Source organism: Nicotiana sylvestris, chromosome 11 (genome assembly GCF_000393655.2).
Source record: "Nicotiana sylvestris chromosome 11, ASM39365v2, whole genome shotgun sequence".
NCBI lineage: Eukaryota > Viridiplantae > Streptophyta > Magnoliopsida > Solanales > Solanaceae > Nicotiana > Nicotiana sylvestris.
The window spans coordinates 119,156,327-119,172,519 of record NC_091067.1 but is presented as its reverse complement, the minus strand read 5'-3'; the positions used below and the strand labels follow the sequence as shown (position 1 = coordinate 119,172,519).

General features: G+C 37.4%; 1 protein-coding gene across 2 annotated transcripts; it reads left to right on the top strand.

Moving 5' to 3' along the window:
• The first annotated feature begins 5,397 nt into the window (after window positions 1-5,397).
• On the top strand, window positions 5,398-13,008 carry LOC104233181 (uncharacterized). Of its 2 annotated transcripts, XM_009786524.2 has the most exons (10): window positions 5,398-5,592; window positions 5,682-5,753; window positions 5,847-5,939; window positions 9,996-10,077; window positions 10,179-10,235; window positions 11,263-11,327; window positions 11,422-11,517; window positions 11,623-11,709; window positions 11,850-11,930; window positions 12,003-13,008. In XM_009786524.2, the coding sequence occupies exons 1-10, from the start codon at window positions 5,494-5,496 to the stop codon at window positions 12,588-12,590; spliced, it is 1,320 nt and encodes a 439-aa protein (XP_009784826.2). In that variant the 5' UTR covers window positions 5,398-5,493; the 3' UTR covers window positions 12,591-13,008. The 2 variants fall into 2 exon arrangements, with proteins under 2 accessions (XP_009784826.2, XP_009784829.2); XM_009786527.2 differs by lacking the exons at window positions 5,398-5,592; window positions 5,682-5,753; window positions 5,847-5,939 and adding an exon at window positions 7,168-7,381.
• The last annotated feature ends 3,185 nt before the right edge of the window (window positions 13,009-16,193 follow it).

Below are 16,193 nucleotides of genomic sequence, written 5' to 3'. Positions count from 1 at the left end.
TATGAGTGTATTCCTTAAGTAAATAACAAGCCTGTTTCTAAATCTGCTGTAATGTAGCCTGTTTTGATCCTGTTTTTATCATGTCTTGACTTCTCTAGTAATTGCCCTAATTAGTTCTCAGCATGTTATGTCCTATTGCTAATTAATATGATCCCTTTTTGTGACACTAGCCTTCTACACTTAGCATAATTTGAACTCTTTTTTTCTTCTTAATATAAGACTGTCTTGCAACTTGTCTTGTTATGCTTATGTGTTGAACTTGTTTTTTTCTGAATTTTGTTAAGTCTTTTCATAAATCTAAGCATGTTCTATTGCCTATCCTATGTGCTCAACTTGAATTTGTTTGTACCCCTCAGTGTTGTCCCTTAATTATCCCATTCCCTTACTATTTATTTCTTATTCATAGCTGGCTGAAAGCCAAGGCTACTTAGGTTCTATCCTTTGACCTCCCTAGTATGAGCATTGATCAGGGTTCATTTGAGACCCTTGTGAACTCTGACACACTAGGACTTGGTCCCTAGTTATTTTTTGAATCTCTCCTATTAACCTCCTGTATGCGGCGAAATAGAGGACTTAATTTCTCGCTATCAAGCCACTTCAGAAGAATACCTCGAGACCCCGAGGACGTGGAGTTGCGATCGAGTCCCCTCCCCCGGGGCTCGTCGAGGCCCGACTCAAAGAAGACGAAGGTCGAGGCTAGAGCAGAAGAGGAAGTTCCTAAGGCACACGACTAATTCTGACAAAGCCGGCCTATCCAGAGCCTATGCTGAAGCGTCACGTCTAGCCGTCCCATCTCCATACTTTACAATTAATGTATGATGTACTATAACCGGGTTCCCCTCCTATATAAAGGGAATCCACACTACTTTGTAAGGGGATGATGTTGCTCTAACTATTCTCCACCAGATCAATAATATCTCTCTCTCTCTTTTCTCTCTAACTTGCTCGTCCATACTAGCTCGAGGTTACTCTTAGCGTTTCTTGCTTTCATACTTGTTCTTCATTTGTTGCTTGGTATTGGCCATAAAGAGCCTTATTCGATTATACCTTAACTATTATCCCATTCTCGACTGCCCCCGGTAGCTCGAGCTCGAGCCATATATCGACCTCGAGGTCCTTCATCGACCAGTCCAAGGCTCGGGCTGCAAGCATCTCGGTTTTATTACTGCCCCGCTTTAGCTCGTATTTCTTCGTTAAACCTCATACTCTTAGCACCATCTGCTCTAACAACTAGCATAAAAATAGATCACATATTTTTAGAGTCTTATTTACAAATTTAATTGTTGTTACCATTTTCACGGTAAACAGTTTGGTGCCCATCATGGGGCTAAAAATAATAGTGATTATTTTCTTGATGGTTTCATTACAAGAACACAAGTTATCTTTCACACTTTTTCTTGTCCAAGATCTCTTGATTTCAGGTCGAAATGTTTGGCTCGGTAAACAAAGTCGAGAGAGACAACCTCGAAAACCACGGGGAAAATGGCGTGGTTGTTCCGACTGCCAGAACGCAACCACAGAGTCCCGATAATGCACCCAGACCTATTCTAGCAGACGCGGATTCACAGGACGCGCAACGGGTCGACAAAACCTCGTGCACCAACTGAAGCATACAACATGGCGACCCATATGAAGCCCAAAAGAACCCAACCTGGGAAAAACATGAAGTTAGTCTTCATGTTATTTTTGAAATGTTGCAGGCACAATAGTTGGCCATCGCTCGGTTACAAAGCCATCCGAAGACTCCCAGCACAGCAGCGCCAGAAACAGCTCCCCCCGCCAAGCAAATACCCGAGAGATCAAGCGAAAATGGATTGGTAGCCAACCTTGCCATATCAAAGAGGCTTGGGGATCTCTCTAAAAGGATCGAATCAGGTTCGTGGAAGTTCGTGCAACGGCCGTTCCCCGAGGAAGCGGCCCTGAAACCCATTTCAAAGAAGTCTAGAATGCCAGAACTCCCTAAGCACAACGAGACCTCAGATCCCAACGAATACATCACCGCCTATACGTGCGTGGGAAAAGGCAACGATCCAAAAGATGATAAGATCGAGCCCGTCTTATTGAAGAGGTTCGGGGAAATATTCTCGAAAGGAACCATGACGTGGCGTCATAACCTAGCACCCGAACCCATACACTCACTTACCATACCAGAAGATTCCTCTATACATGTCGATGCCATCGAAGCAACGACGAGAAAGCCTGACACATCCAGGGCCGAACAAAGGGAGAATGAAACGCCATGAGAATTCGCACCTCATTCCCTGATAGAACGAATGAGATTTCCCCCGATCTCGGATGACTGGGCAATACAGGACTTCACTCAAAGCCTAAACAACCCAAGCACGACGATTTTAGGGTAGTTCAAACAAAACTTGATCAGGTGCCCAGCAAAGACCTAGTCGGATGCCCATACCCGACATCAGTCGCAAATCAGGGTCGTGGATGACCATCCGGGAGCCTCCTGGGCTCAGCTTACCCAAACAGGCTCCTGGCAAATAAACCAATGCCAAACAGAAGGAGGTACTGCCCGTGCGCCGCAGACAGGAAGAACGCCCCGAGATGCAATCTACCTCGCAACGATCGGAGAATGGCCCGAGGATAATATCCTCGAGGAATCGTTAACAAAGCCAGATTCGACGAGGACGCATGGCCGGCAAGGACGCCTCGCCCAACAGAGTTCAATTTCCACATTGTTGTACCAAACATCGTGTTCACCATAGGCGAAACCAGGGACGTCAAATGGCTCGGACCAATTCGGTCGAATTCCTCTCAAAGGAATCACGACCTGGCGCGGGAACTACATGGCAAGTGCGATCGTTTCCACCTTCGGGTACGTTCAAAGAGGATCTTACTCCTTTTGAGAATGAAGATCCGAAAATAGGGTTGATGTGGACGACACTTGGAGTGCTTGTTGTCCTAAAGAGCTTGCCTTGCTCCTTATAATCGGTCCAAAGCTTCCAAAGGTAACATCGAGGATGCTTTTCACATTAGCATGGAACCTGGAATTGGCAGCCTTGGTGGATGTTGATTTTCTTTGAAGCCATTTCGATATTCTTGAACTTTGGTGATTGAAAAGTTGAGATGAGAGGTAGAGATTGTCCCACTGGTCGTGTCAGAATTTGTAGACAATAAATTGCATCGAGAACTATTGCAACGATCGTAGTATTTGATTTCAAATATTTGAGTGTTACAATCTCTATGAATCTTCCAATTCTTCTTTCCAATAGCAAATAAATTCAAGGGCTTTTGAGCTTGATCTTGATTTGTTCTTCGTTCTTGAGCTTGAACTTGATTTGTTCTTCGTTCTTGAGCTTGAACTTGATTGCTTGAACTTTGAAACTTGTGGAGGAATTTGCAGCGTTTGATCCACGAGCTCTTTCTTGTTTCTTGTTATAATTTATGATATTTTTTTGGGTTATGAAGACCCCTATTTATAGTTGTGGAAGGAAAGAGTTATGATAAGAACAAACTCTTTCCGACCAATCAAATCGATGTGTAACAAGGCCGCATTTGGTTGGCCAGAACATGTCACTTGCACATGTGGCGCGATTTCATTGGCCTTTTAATGTGACATGGCATGCCTTGTTATTTTGACACATGGCATGATCCTATTGGCTCTTCTGTTTGACTTGACATGCTATACCATTTGACACGTGACACCAAACTGGGCCTCTAGGAAGATAACATCTTGGGCCTAATAAAGTTGGTTCATCACATGTAACCAGTTGAACGGGTAGCCCAATGAATTCAGGCTTATTTGTTTAATCTATATATATTGAACTTATATAACTAATCAAATTATATTAGCCCAATAAATTTATTTGAACTAATAAATCTTGAATTTAAAATATAGTCAGAATTATTTTACAAATTTAATTTCAACAAAATTTATATGTCTGCAATTACTTTTTTTTAAAGATACAAACAAAAAGGCCAATAAACAGTCACTTCAACTTCATCTTGTTTGGAATTGAATGCGTTTAGGAGTTGTTTGGTTGTCATGTTAATTATTCAGGGATTATAAATATAAAAAGTATTTATGTGGTAAAATATAACAAAGAAATTATTATGTAATAATTAATAAATAGTTATTCATAATTAATAGTAAAAAGTTGTTATACAGCGGTTACTTACTTTTACTTTAAGGTCTACTTCAAGTTCAAGGACATATTTATTTTGAAATATTGCAATTATACGCACTCTTATTTTTATTTATATATATAAATTTTCACATAATATAATATCAGTATTATTTAATACCACTAGTCAAACATTGTATCGAGTTATGCATGTATTATTTTTTGTACGATCAACCCAGTGCTGCATTAATTATGGTGGGATTCCTTTTTATAATCCACCCAATCATTGTATTAGTTTATGATAATTTTATATTGAACTTATTTTGCTAATACATCTAATTACAGAAAAATTTATGCAATTATTAATAATCTATGGATCGTATGCAGACAATTTTAATATAAGGATTGTAAAGCATGTATTAGTAATGCAATAATTTATAATTAGGGGTGTTCACGGTTCGATTTAATCGGTTTTTGATTAAAACCAAAACCAAACCAATTTAATCGGTTTTTAAAATTTTAAAACCAAACCAAATTAAATACAAACCATCGGTTTGGTTGGCATTGGTTTGGTTTGGTTCGGTTTGGTTCTGTTTTTCGGTTCTTAGTAAGCTAATAATAAGTCGATAATAGTGAAACAACACTAGACAATGATCTGAAAATAATTTGCTAAATTTATACTTTTATATTTTTTTTTTCGGAACTGAAAGTTTATTTACCTCTTTATATGAAAAGAATGAACAAAAAAATAAACTAAAAGTTTGCTTTCTCAAGCTTTAGCCAGTGTAGTCCTGCAATTTGAGTTTGCTTTCTTTACTCTTATGGTAGATTTTTTTTAACTCTTCTGTTGGGCAAAAGTATGTGCGGAGGGTTAGAGAATTAAAGTCTCTTAAGGAAAAGAAAATTGGTCGATTCCTATTGTTTTGGGTTTAGGCAATCTTTTAAGATATAAGTAGGATAAACCAAAATTTAAAATAACAATTAAATTGCATAAAATATTTAAAATTATTTAGAAAAAGATATTATATTGTATATAAATAATTATTAAATTTTGTATATAATTAATCGGTTTGGTTCGGTTTAATTTTTGGTTTTTTATTATAGAACCAATACCAAATCAAATATTATCGGGTTTTAAAATTTAAAACCAAAACCAATCCAAATCAAAATAAATATCGGTTTATTTAATCGGTTTGGTTTGGTTTGGTTTTCGGTGTGGATCGGTTTTCCGTCAAACCGTGAACAACCCTATTTATAATGCAATGGTTAATAATACAAAAAATGTTGTGATAATAATAATAATAATAATTTATGACAGTTCGCTGGTTGAATGAGCGACGTATAGGTTAACACTGATTTTCGTGTCCATCAAAAGGTTACGACTAAAACCCTAATCCCAGGCACACCGTTATCCATGGCAGTGTTGAGCTGGAAGCAAGTGTTGGAAGACAACAACACCACTGACCCAAACTCCATTACTTCTCTTTCCCTTACTCACAAAGCTCTTTCTGATGTATATTTATAAATTTCCAATCTCTCACAAAAAAATCCAATTTTCTTATCTCATAGTGTTGCATTTCAAGGTTTCATTTTTCTACGCAGGTTTCGTGTTTGAGCGAGTTCAAGAATTTGCAGAGGCTTGATCTTGGCTTTAATAATTTAACTTCACTTGAGGTAATTAAACAAAAAAAACAAACAAACTTTTTTTGACTCTTTATTTTTGGGTGCTAAGATTTGAGGATTCAATTTTTGTTAATGAAATTTTAGGGGTTGAAGTTATGTGTGAATTTGAAGTGGCTGTCTGTTGTACAAAACAAACTTCAGAGCTTGAAAGGGATTGAAGGGCTTATTAAACTCACTGTGAGTTGTGCACTTTGATTCCCTTTTTGCTGCCCTTTTTATCCTTTTAATTGTGAGCTATTTCACTGGTAAAGAGGGTAGTAATGAGTTTGTTTACAGTGTATGATTCTATATGCATAATTTGTTAATGAATTTTCTGCTTTTGATTACTTTTTAAAATGGATTTTCTAGCTTGCTATCGTTATTGTTATCTATGAGCTCTCCGATTTCATAAACTTGTGTGTGTTAAAATGTCAGATTATGCTACAGCCTGTGAGACATCTCAAGAAGTGGAAACTGAATAACCTGAAATTTGAAACTTGGAGTAACATGGGAAGTTGAATATTTTCTATTCTACTAAACTATCCTGCTGTCATTTTTTTTTTGGATGAAGTAATTGGTTTCATTGATGGCACCAAGAAGATGCAGAATAGTTACAAAAGTAATGAAAGTTGCTATCTCCAATACAAAAAGGCAAAAAAATCAGCTTAATACTAGGGAGCTAACAAAGTTCAAATAACTATCAGGAGAACCTACAGGGGTTAAATAAGTCCAACTAAAGAAATACACTAGGCAGATAGGTTTGAGAGACTGGACACCATTGATATCCCATCAAAACACCTTCTATTCCTTTCATTCCAGATACTTCAAGAAATGGCTGCAGGTGTCATCTTCCATATTTTCCTGATGGAGCTATCAACTTTCCAAAGGCTCCAGCTCTCAAAAGCTTCCCTGAAGTTTTGTGGCATGACCCATCTGTGTCCAAAAAGAGATATAAATATATTCCAAAGATCTGCTGCTACTGTGCAATGTAGAAAGAGGTGACCGTGTGAGACTGCATTCCTCGGGCACATATAGCATCTATTAGCAATAGGGAAGTTCCTTCTGGCCAAGTTATCCTGTGTTAGGCAAGCTCCATGAAGTGCAGTCCAATTGAAGCAGATAACTTTAGGTGGTAGTTTGACTTTCCAAATTAGCTTCCATGGCCACTGGTCGGTGATTGCATTATGAGTTCCCTCTAACTTGTAGGCTGCTTTCACTGAATATCTTCCTGCTTGTGTAGGTCCCCATCTGAGCTGGTCTGGTACTAATTGGTTGCTAGAGAAACCATTTAGAGCGGCCAGTAGTCCGAGCAATTCCTCAAATTCCCAACCTTGCAGGTTCCTTCTGTAAATTATGTTCCAAGTGTTGTCTTCCCTGTTCTGGTATATTGTTGAGTCAGGCTCTCTGGCTATCTGGTACAGTGCAGGATAGGCATTCATAAAAACTGTGTTGCCCAGCCACTTATCCTTCCACAACTTGATATGCTGTCCATTCCCAACTACAAAGTGCATATTCTGTGAGAACTCCTCCCTGAGCTTACAGATATGCTTCCAAGCTCCAACTTCATGTGGCGCTCTTGATTGTTTAGTGCAACAATGGTTCTCTACGCCATGCTTGGCATTGACAACTTCCTTCCACAGGTATTTATTCTCCTGAGAGTACCTCCATAGCCACTGCATTAACAAGCATTTATTCTATAAAGCTAAATCCTTGATACCCAGTCCATCTTGGTGCTTTGGTAATAGAACTTTAGACCACTTATCCAGGTGAAATTTGTGATCACTGTAGTTCCCTCTTTCCTGTTGTCTGCTGTCCTTTACATATGCATATACATATACATAACATATACACTACATTCACACACACGCATGTGTGTGTGTATCTCCATTATCTTTTAGCCTTCTTTGTAAATACCTTTCTCCAAAGATTAAAGATTACAAGGAGGGTTGACTTATCCAAAAAAGAAAAGAAAAAGAGAAGCTAATCGGTGCACTAAACCATTTGCTATAGATAAAGATGGGATAAAATAAGAATAATGGTGCTCCATTGGTGCCTTTATTATACATATTCTACCGCTGGACATGTTAGATAAACGCAATAAAGTACAAGAAGAAAAAATAGTGGAAGAATAAAACCAACAGCAATAAAGGCACGTATACATTAAAAAATGATTCTTACTCATTTCTTATTGAGTAAAGAGACTATAAGTTCAAGTATTTAAGTTCTTATGCACTTTCCTTAGTTACGTGACCGGCAACTTGAGTATTTGTGGTCCTTATTGGTTGAATTATATAGTTTAGAGGTGAGTAAGATAAATTGTAATTTTGTTTGGAGTGTGCCAATTCTTAAGTGTCTTAGTTCCTAGTTTCAACATTTTTTTTATGCAATTTACACGTCATTTATTTCCAGCACCACTTGTCATTTGATTGCTTTCCTGTGTGTTAAGAGGATAAGAATAACATTGTTTTTCTCTCTTTTTCTCTCCAATTGCTTATACCATCATTCTCCAACTTTATACTTATCAAAAGACTGCTTTCTCGGTTTTAACTCTTCTTGGCATTTGGAAATTGATTGGTTATGATACGTATCCAAGTGAAGATTGGCATGCATAGAGCAACTATAATATCACTTGTCAAAATGAGCAACTATAGTTTTTTTTTCTGCTTGAGGGGGTAGGGGTGCTTATCGGGCGGATCTGACGGATAATTACGCTTAACGGTTCGGCTTATCGGTTATCGGATTATAAATGTAGTAATTCGCTAGCCGTTCAATAAGACAACGGGCGGATTGGTATCGGATTAACGATTATCGGGCGGTTTATCGGTTAAACCAAATAGAATTTTTTGAACAATCAATACCAAACGACCAAATGCATAGTTCAAACTATCTCTGTTAGTTTTTGAACAATCAATACTATTAGCATTATTATCCACAAAATAATTAGAAAACCCCACTTACAGACAAACTTCAAACTCTAATTGTAAGCGAAGTAATGAAACCAGAGAGGAATTCAATTCATGTCCACTCATAATTCATGAGAAGCCAGAGACAACTGCCATTAGCTATAGACAGTTCTATCATTCTATGTACTTATGCAACAATGTGGTAACAAGTTTATATACATAGGGGTAAAAGTGTAAATATAAATTTTTTAACGGTTAACGGTTAACGGTTTATCCGATAAGAAAATTGAGTAATCCATCCCCAAACCATTAAGTCGTTAATTATAAAATCTCAACCCGTCACATCCATTACCCCAATAATCCGATACCAATAAGCCAAGAAGCCATCGGTTCGGTTTTGAACAGCCCTATGAGGGGGGAAGGGCGGGGGGATAAAAATTTCATTTAAGAGTGTTGATATCCATCTATATAGTTGGGACCTACTACTTAGCACGTGTATGTTCATTATCCTGTTGTTTGTTTCTTAAATAAATGAGCAACCAGATTCTACATACTCTTCACATTATTTTCACTATCATGGAATGATCTCGTATTTTTGCATTCCAAATATGCCAGATGAGGCATAACGGTGTTGCTCTTTAAGCTAGATAATGCTTGATCACTGTCTTTGGTAATACTTATTAAACAATAAACATATAAAAAACCAAGCTCCATATCAGTGATCTGATGATATAATGATTAACAAGAGGGGTATTGCACGAGACTCAGGATGATTCGCCTCCTCCTCCTTAAGTTTTCTGTAGTTACGCGTACTTTTCATACCACTCACTTTTAGCATATTCTTTTACACTTCCTCTTCTCCCACCCCTCTGATAATTCCATCTAAAAAGTTTCGCTTGAATGATTTTTGCAATCCTTTGTTACCCCAAGGATATGGTTAATGTTTTCTGTAAGCACTGCGCAACCTATCCCACTCAGTCCTATAAGGTCGCCGAATTTTTTTTATCCCGCATAATTTTCTGGTTATAGAAATAATTGGTCCACGCCATATCATTCACCACCCGTGAGTATGCATCCTTCAGGATTGCCACATCTTACCACACATCCTCTGAAAAAAGTATCCTTTTTCGGCTAATGATTTTATTGTCAAAGTGCTATAGCCTGTTCTTTCCCTTTAAGATCCCCTTCCATAAACTCACCTCATGTGATTGGTACACAATATTTCTTCTTTTTTTCTCCATAATTTGGATTGCTTACAACATCAGTTGATGGCTACTGAACTGATGGGTCTTTAGCCATCTAAAAGAAGTAAAAAGTCTTTGGCTTTTAATACCATTCCTTGCTATATCAGGTACTGAATGCTGGAAAAAACAAGCTCAAATCAATGAACGAGGTCAGTGGTCTTGTGAACTTGCGAGCACTGATTTTGAATGGTGAGGTTCTGTATATGTACCACTGTTTTTCTCCATCAGAGCTTAGTATCTGCTGAATAGTTAGTTTTGTATACTGACCTACTTTTGCCTTTCTGTGGTAGACAATGACGTTGTTTCAATTTGCAAGCTTGATAAAATGCAAGAGCTGAATACATTGGGTATGGGTTCCACGATCTCTAATTTTATATTTTCATGATCAATTCTTAGTGCGTAATTGAGCATGGTGTACTATATAGTTTGCTATTCCGCGAACATTACTCAGATCAGTAAACAGATTCCCAGTGCTTATATTTGCGAGTTTCAGTATACTCTCTTATGCAATACAAATCCAAAGTATCTATTAGTGTGACTGATTCAGATGACCCTTCTGGAGATTAAACTTACAATGATATCACCAAGATCCACTCAAGAGAACAAGAACATACCACAATAAATCTCAACTCCTTGTACCTCAGTTGCTATTGTTTCATATGCCTAGGCATTTGGTTGTAAAGTAAAAAATGAGACAGGTTTCAGCCATAGAGATACTGACCTGTTAACTTAAAGAATTGTATGAAGTTGGCTGAACTCCCAATCATTTGTTTAGAGAACAGAGTGTGGAATCAAGAAGATAACAAGGTTTTTGGTAGTTAGTTACATGTTGAATAGGATCGTACATGTTTAGTTCAAAGAAAATAAAAGAATGATAAAGAATAAGAGTAACAATCTTTTGTGTTCTTTTAGTTTCCCTTTTGTCATTTCTTTTTTATTTGTTCGACCAACTCGTTGATGATTTTTGTACTGAATACTGAAAATTCATGAATGTTTGATGTTTGACAAGGCTTGACGGGATCAAGAGGCTGTTATTAGCCGCCATTGGCTTGTCTGAAATCTTGTTTGTTACTTCTGTTGTGTAGGCGGCTGTAGTTACTCGCCCTGGGAGATGATTTGGCAAATTGCTAGTGCTAATTAGACTTGTAAAAAACTGTTTATCTTTTGGTCCTCTTGGACTGTGATGGCTGATTGATTCTAGTTGCCCTTTTGTGCCTCCACCACATATTGCATCAAGATGAATAGTCGTTAACTTGTGTAGTTGTTGGCCTTTCTGAATTTCAATGTCAAATTAAATTAGTCTGATTGTGTTTCATTTTTGCCGTACAATCAATTAAGTTGAAAGTGTCCCTCTGCCTTTTGTTTCTGTTGCAGTCCTTTCTAGAAATCCAATATCTGGAATTGGGCAGAGTCTGGCCAAAATTAACTCAATCACAAAAGTAAGCGCTTCTTCATTTCCCGTTTATCTTCTACTGCATGATAATTCATTATGGTGTACTATGTCCTAACACCATATGTGTACTGGCCTTCTAGTTGTCTCTGTCTAATTGCCAACTACAAGGTATTGACTCTTCACTCAAATCCTGCACCGAGTTAAAGGAGCTACGCCTTGCTCATAATGATATTAAGGTAAGTGCTATAGCTAATTATCAGTTATGTTAGACTGCAGAGGCTTCCTGAATTACCTGCAAGTCGTTTATTTTTCTAATTTTGCATCCTCTCCATGGTTTACAGACACTTCCCAGTGAGTTGGCTTTTAATATAAAACTACAAAACTTAGACATTGGAAACAATGTTATCATGAAATGGTCAGATTTGAAGGTAGTCATTTTTGCAGATCTCATTTATACCCCCTCAAATTCCTCTTTGTTTGCTTTGTATCCTACCTCTTCTTATTTTGACAGTTATCTTACTTCAAACTTTTGCTTTTGCGAATATGTGGTTGTGTGGCTTTGTGGTAGGTGCTCTCTTCATTAGTTAACTTGAAAAACTTAAACCTACAAGGGAACCCCATTGCTGAAAAGGAAGCTTTGGCCAAAAAGGTTAGTGCATACTTTGTCTTTCCCTGGATCTCAAGCTTTAATATCATGTACTGACTAACTATGTTTTACCAGATCAAGAAACAGCTGCCAAATTTGCAGATTCTCAATGCTAAACCTATTGAAAATGCCCTGAAAAAGGAAGAGGGTGGGAGAGTCGATTTTGAAAATGAAAGTGGTCATCTTGATATTGCCGCTTCTGATCGTAAGAGGGAGTTGGTACAAACAGAAAAAAGAACCAATTATGACGTTGGCGTTCCACCTGTTGAACTTGGCACAAGAGAGGAACAAAAGCGCAAAAAACAGAAGAAGAGTGAAGTTTTGAAGGAGAAAGCATCAACCAACAAAAATGATACTGCCGTCAGGGATAAGGAACCAGCTAAAAAGTCTAGTAAGAAGGCTAAACAACATAAAGCAAGTGCCATTGACGATGGAGAAACTCCTTTTGCAGATCTTTTTGGTCCTGATTCATCAGAAGATCCATTGACTACTAGTCGGAAGAATCACAACACACTCCAAAATGTTGATGCAGCTGCAGGCTTGGTTACGTTCCCAAAAAAGAAAAAGAAGAACAAGAATCTGGTAACTGGTGCTGCTGCTATTCAATTGTCATCAGCAAGTGATGAAATTGGATTAGGTGGTACATCAACGTGGGGCGACTAGGAAAATAGCATCACAGAGAAAATTAAGTAGCATCAAGCTCAGACTGTGAAGTTAGCTACCGTCAGTTAAGCCCGGGCCTTCCATTTTGTTAGATTGCTGTGCAATAAGACGTTTGCACGGTTTACATGAACAAATTGGTTTCACTTCCTGATAGAAGCTGTAATTTATGGTGCTATGACTGCAAGGCGTAAAGGACCTAATTCTTTACTTGAAAGCCAGATCATTGGGAAGGTAAAGGATGCTTTTCCTTGCTCTTGTTCATCATAGGTGTTTGGAAGAACAAAAAGATCCAACTTTGCTTTTACCAGGAGTACTTGTTGGGAAGATTTTGTACTTGTAGAGACGTGGTAAATGCGCCTAATTTAAATCTTGTTTTGAGAACATATTGTGTTTAGATAATTAATGGTCTTGTTTCCAATGGCGCACACACAAAGTTTTGTCTGCCTGAACTTATGCATTAGCATAATGCATTAGAAACCTGAAGAATGACCCTTTGTGGCAGATAGACAGTGATATTTGTCCCATTTCTCCTCCTCTACAATCCTCAACAAACAAAAGTAGGAAATTTCTAAAGAAAATTCCAAGCGTTGTTTCTTTAACTTGCAAAGATCCATTAGTTAAAGCGGACTGCTCCATTTTAAGTTTTCTTTACAAGGGGAGCCTTGGTGTAACCGGTAAAGTTGTTGCCACGTGACCAGGAGGTCATTCGAGCCGCAGAAACAACCTCTTGTAAAGATGCAGGGTAAGACTGCATACAATAGACCCTCGTAGTCCGCCCTTGCTCCGGATCCCGTGCATAACAGGAGCTTAGTGTACCGAGTTCCTTAATTTTTTTAATTTTTTTTGAGCTTTGCCATATTCGCCTATTCGGCCCTTCTCCATTTTGACAAAACATTCTTAAGTTTCCTGTGAAACACAGCAGGTGGCCTTATATTTCAGGGTACAAGACATTTGTGCATTAAGTTGCTATCATCGAACTTTCAAGAGAATTAGTTGTCAAATGTATTTATCAGCAGCAGATCCTTTATATTCGACGAGAAATAAATTAGAGCTCAGGACATAATTATGAACTTCCGACCAAAACCAAAATTTTCATACATATGCCTAATTGAGACTTGTAGGTAAATGGTAAGTGGGCGTTTGGACATAAGAATTGTAAAATTTCTGAAAAAATGAAATTTATTTTTAAGTGAAATGATATTTGAAAATTAGAGTTATGTTTGGACATGAATACAGTTTGGAATTGTTTTTGAATTTTTGTGAGTCATTTGAAGTGAATTTTGAAATAGTTTTTTGGAGTTTTTTAAATTTCCAAAAATTTCGAAATTCAACTTCAAGTAAAATTTGAAATTTTCATCGACAAACACTGATTCCGAAAAAAGTGAAAAGATTTGAAAAAAAAAGGTGAAAATTTTCTTATGGCCATACGGGCCCTAAGACTTTTTATCACACAATTTTGAGGTTGAAAGTTTAGCTCTCACCAACTCTTTTCTTTTCCTTTCTGCTACTTCGAACCTCCCCAACTATTTTTCTTTTTCAAATATATATATTTTTTTGTTAGTGTCAATCAACTACACCTCCACCTAAAATCAGTTGGGATCGATTATATAAATATTCTATTATTTATTTTAATACTAAATAATTTGTACAATAAACAAGGTGTTCTTCAAATCGCATACATATTCTTGCAATGAGAACATTTTAACTCCGACTTGTTGGTGTCACACCTCCTTTTTGCGCGCCCGCCCCCGAAGGAGTTAAATGCGCGGGTGGAGTTTTTCCAATTTAAGTGACAATATTCGAAATGGGATTATTTGTTTAATTCAGAGTCGCCACTTGGGAAAGGTTTAGCTTTTGGTGTCCCAAGTCACCGGTTTATCTTGAATCCCAAATCGAGGAAATTTTTGACTTTTCCAAATGAAGTCTGCGAACCAAAAATTCTAAGTAAGGAATTCTGTTGACCCGAGGGAAGGTGTTAGGCACCCTCGAATCCCGTGGTTCTAGCACGGTCGCTTAAATTGTTATAATGGCTAAATATCTGATTTAAATACATGTTGTGACTTATGTGCTTTTATTAAGTTTTAACCGCTTTTATTATTATCATTTATTTTTATAGAATTGCAACGTCGTGAAAATGCATCTCGAACCACGTCACAATCAATGCACCCGTAGTTGTTAACACATTTCGACTCCGTTGAGATTTGAATTTGGGTCACATAAATGCGCACCCGAATTTAAGAATGTAATTTAATTAAGTCGCGCCTAAAAAGTCTAACGCGTTATTATCTTTGGGGAAGGCAGTGGAATTCACTAAACAGTCCATCCCAAATTCTAAGTATTTATTATGATCAATTATTGAGGGCCCCGCAATTTGCCTTTTTATTCGGCGAGGCTCGTCTCATTATTTTAGAAGGGTATCCTACAGTGACTACATTTCTATTATTTTATTTCCAGAGATAGAAGAAAGAAAAATGTATGCTAATATATACTTTGGCCTAAACCCGACTCCTATCAATTTCTGATTAATTACTTATAAAGTGAGAAAACGTCATGCCTTACGAGAATGCTTTGGTCGAATAAAAAGATTACATATGAGATTGATGAAATGCAATACTTAATCCGAACATGTCTTAAGTTGAACTTACTAAACTTATTTGGACTAAGTTAAAGGATATATTGGCAAAGTAAAATGCTTATTTTGACAAGAAATCATGCATGAGCTAACGAAATACAACACTTAATTCCGAACATTTCTTGAGTTGAATTTAACTAAACTTATGTGGACTAGTCTTAACTAAAAAAAAAGCTAAGTGAAACAAAAACAATATTGTATGAGATCGAAGTGTACATGCCCAGACTAACCAACAACTAACGAGCTAAAACACAAAAGGGTAAACTCAGTCGAGTATTAGTACATACTTTCGAACCGTTGAATAAAATTGATCAATTTTCACGGGCTTGTTAATGTACTATGAGTATTACAAAAATAACTGAACTTCTTCAACCTTTTTCATTTCATGCTTTCAAACTGATTCAATTACATCCATATGGGACTTGAAATGTGTACCTGGAAATGCTGAAAATGCAAAGGAGGAGAAGAATAAGATGTGGAAATCAGCAGCAAAAGAAACAGGATCAACAATAGCAGCAGGACAGGGCAGCAGCAAACAAAGCAAACAGCAGGATAGGCTCAAACACAGAAGCGCAACTATGGCCGATAGAAAGAAGCAGCCAAATGACAACAACACCCAGTGGAGTAGAATCAGAGCTCCAGGCAAAACACACCAGTAGTAAACCAATGAAAGACACTCGACTAATAGACACGACTGGAATTGCTATCTCTTAACCTCCCTCTATCTGTGCAATCCTATCCTTTTTCAATCCCCTCAGTCTAGGTATCCCTCTCTTTCTGTATCTCTTTGGATGTATTTCAAACTCTCCCTCTCAAAAACTCCTCACTGTGTCTGTATATTTTCCAGCTCCTAAGGTTCAATGTCTATTTTTTTTTCAATCTTTTTCTTTCTTTTTTCTTTTCAATCAGATGTCCTCCTCCTTTTATATGCCTTCCTTAACCCTTTTAACAGCCTCTTTTCCAAATGTCAC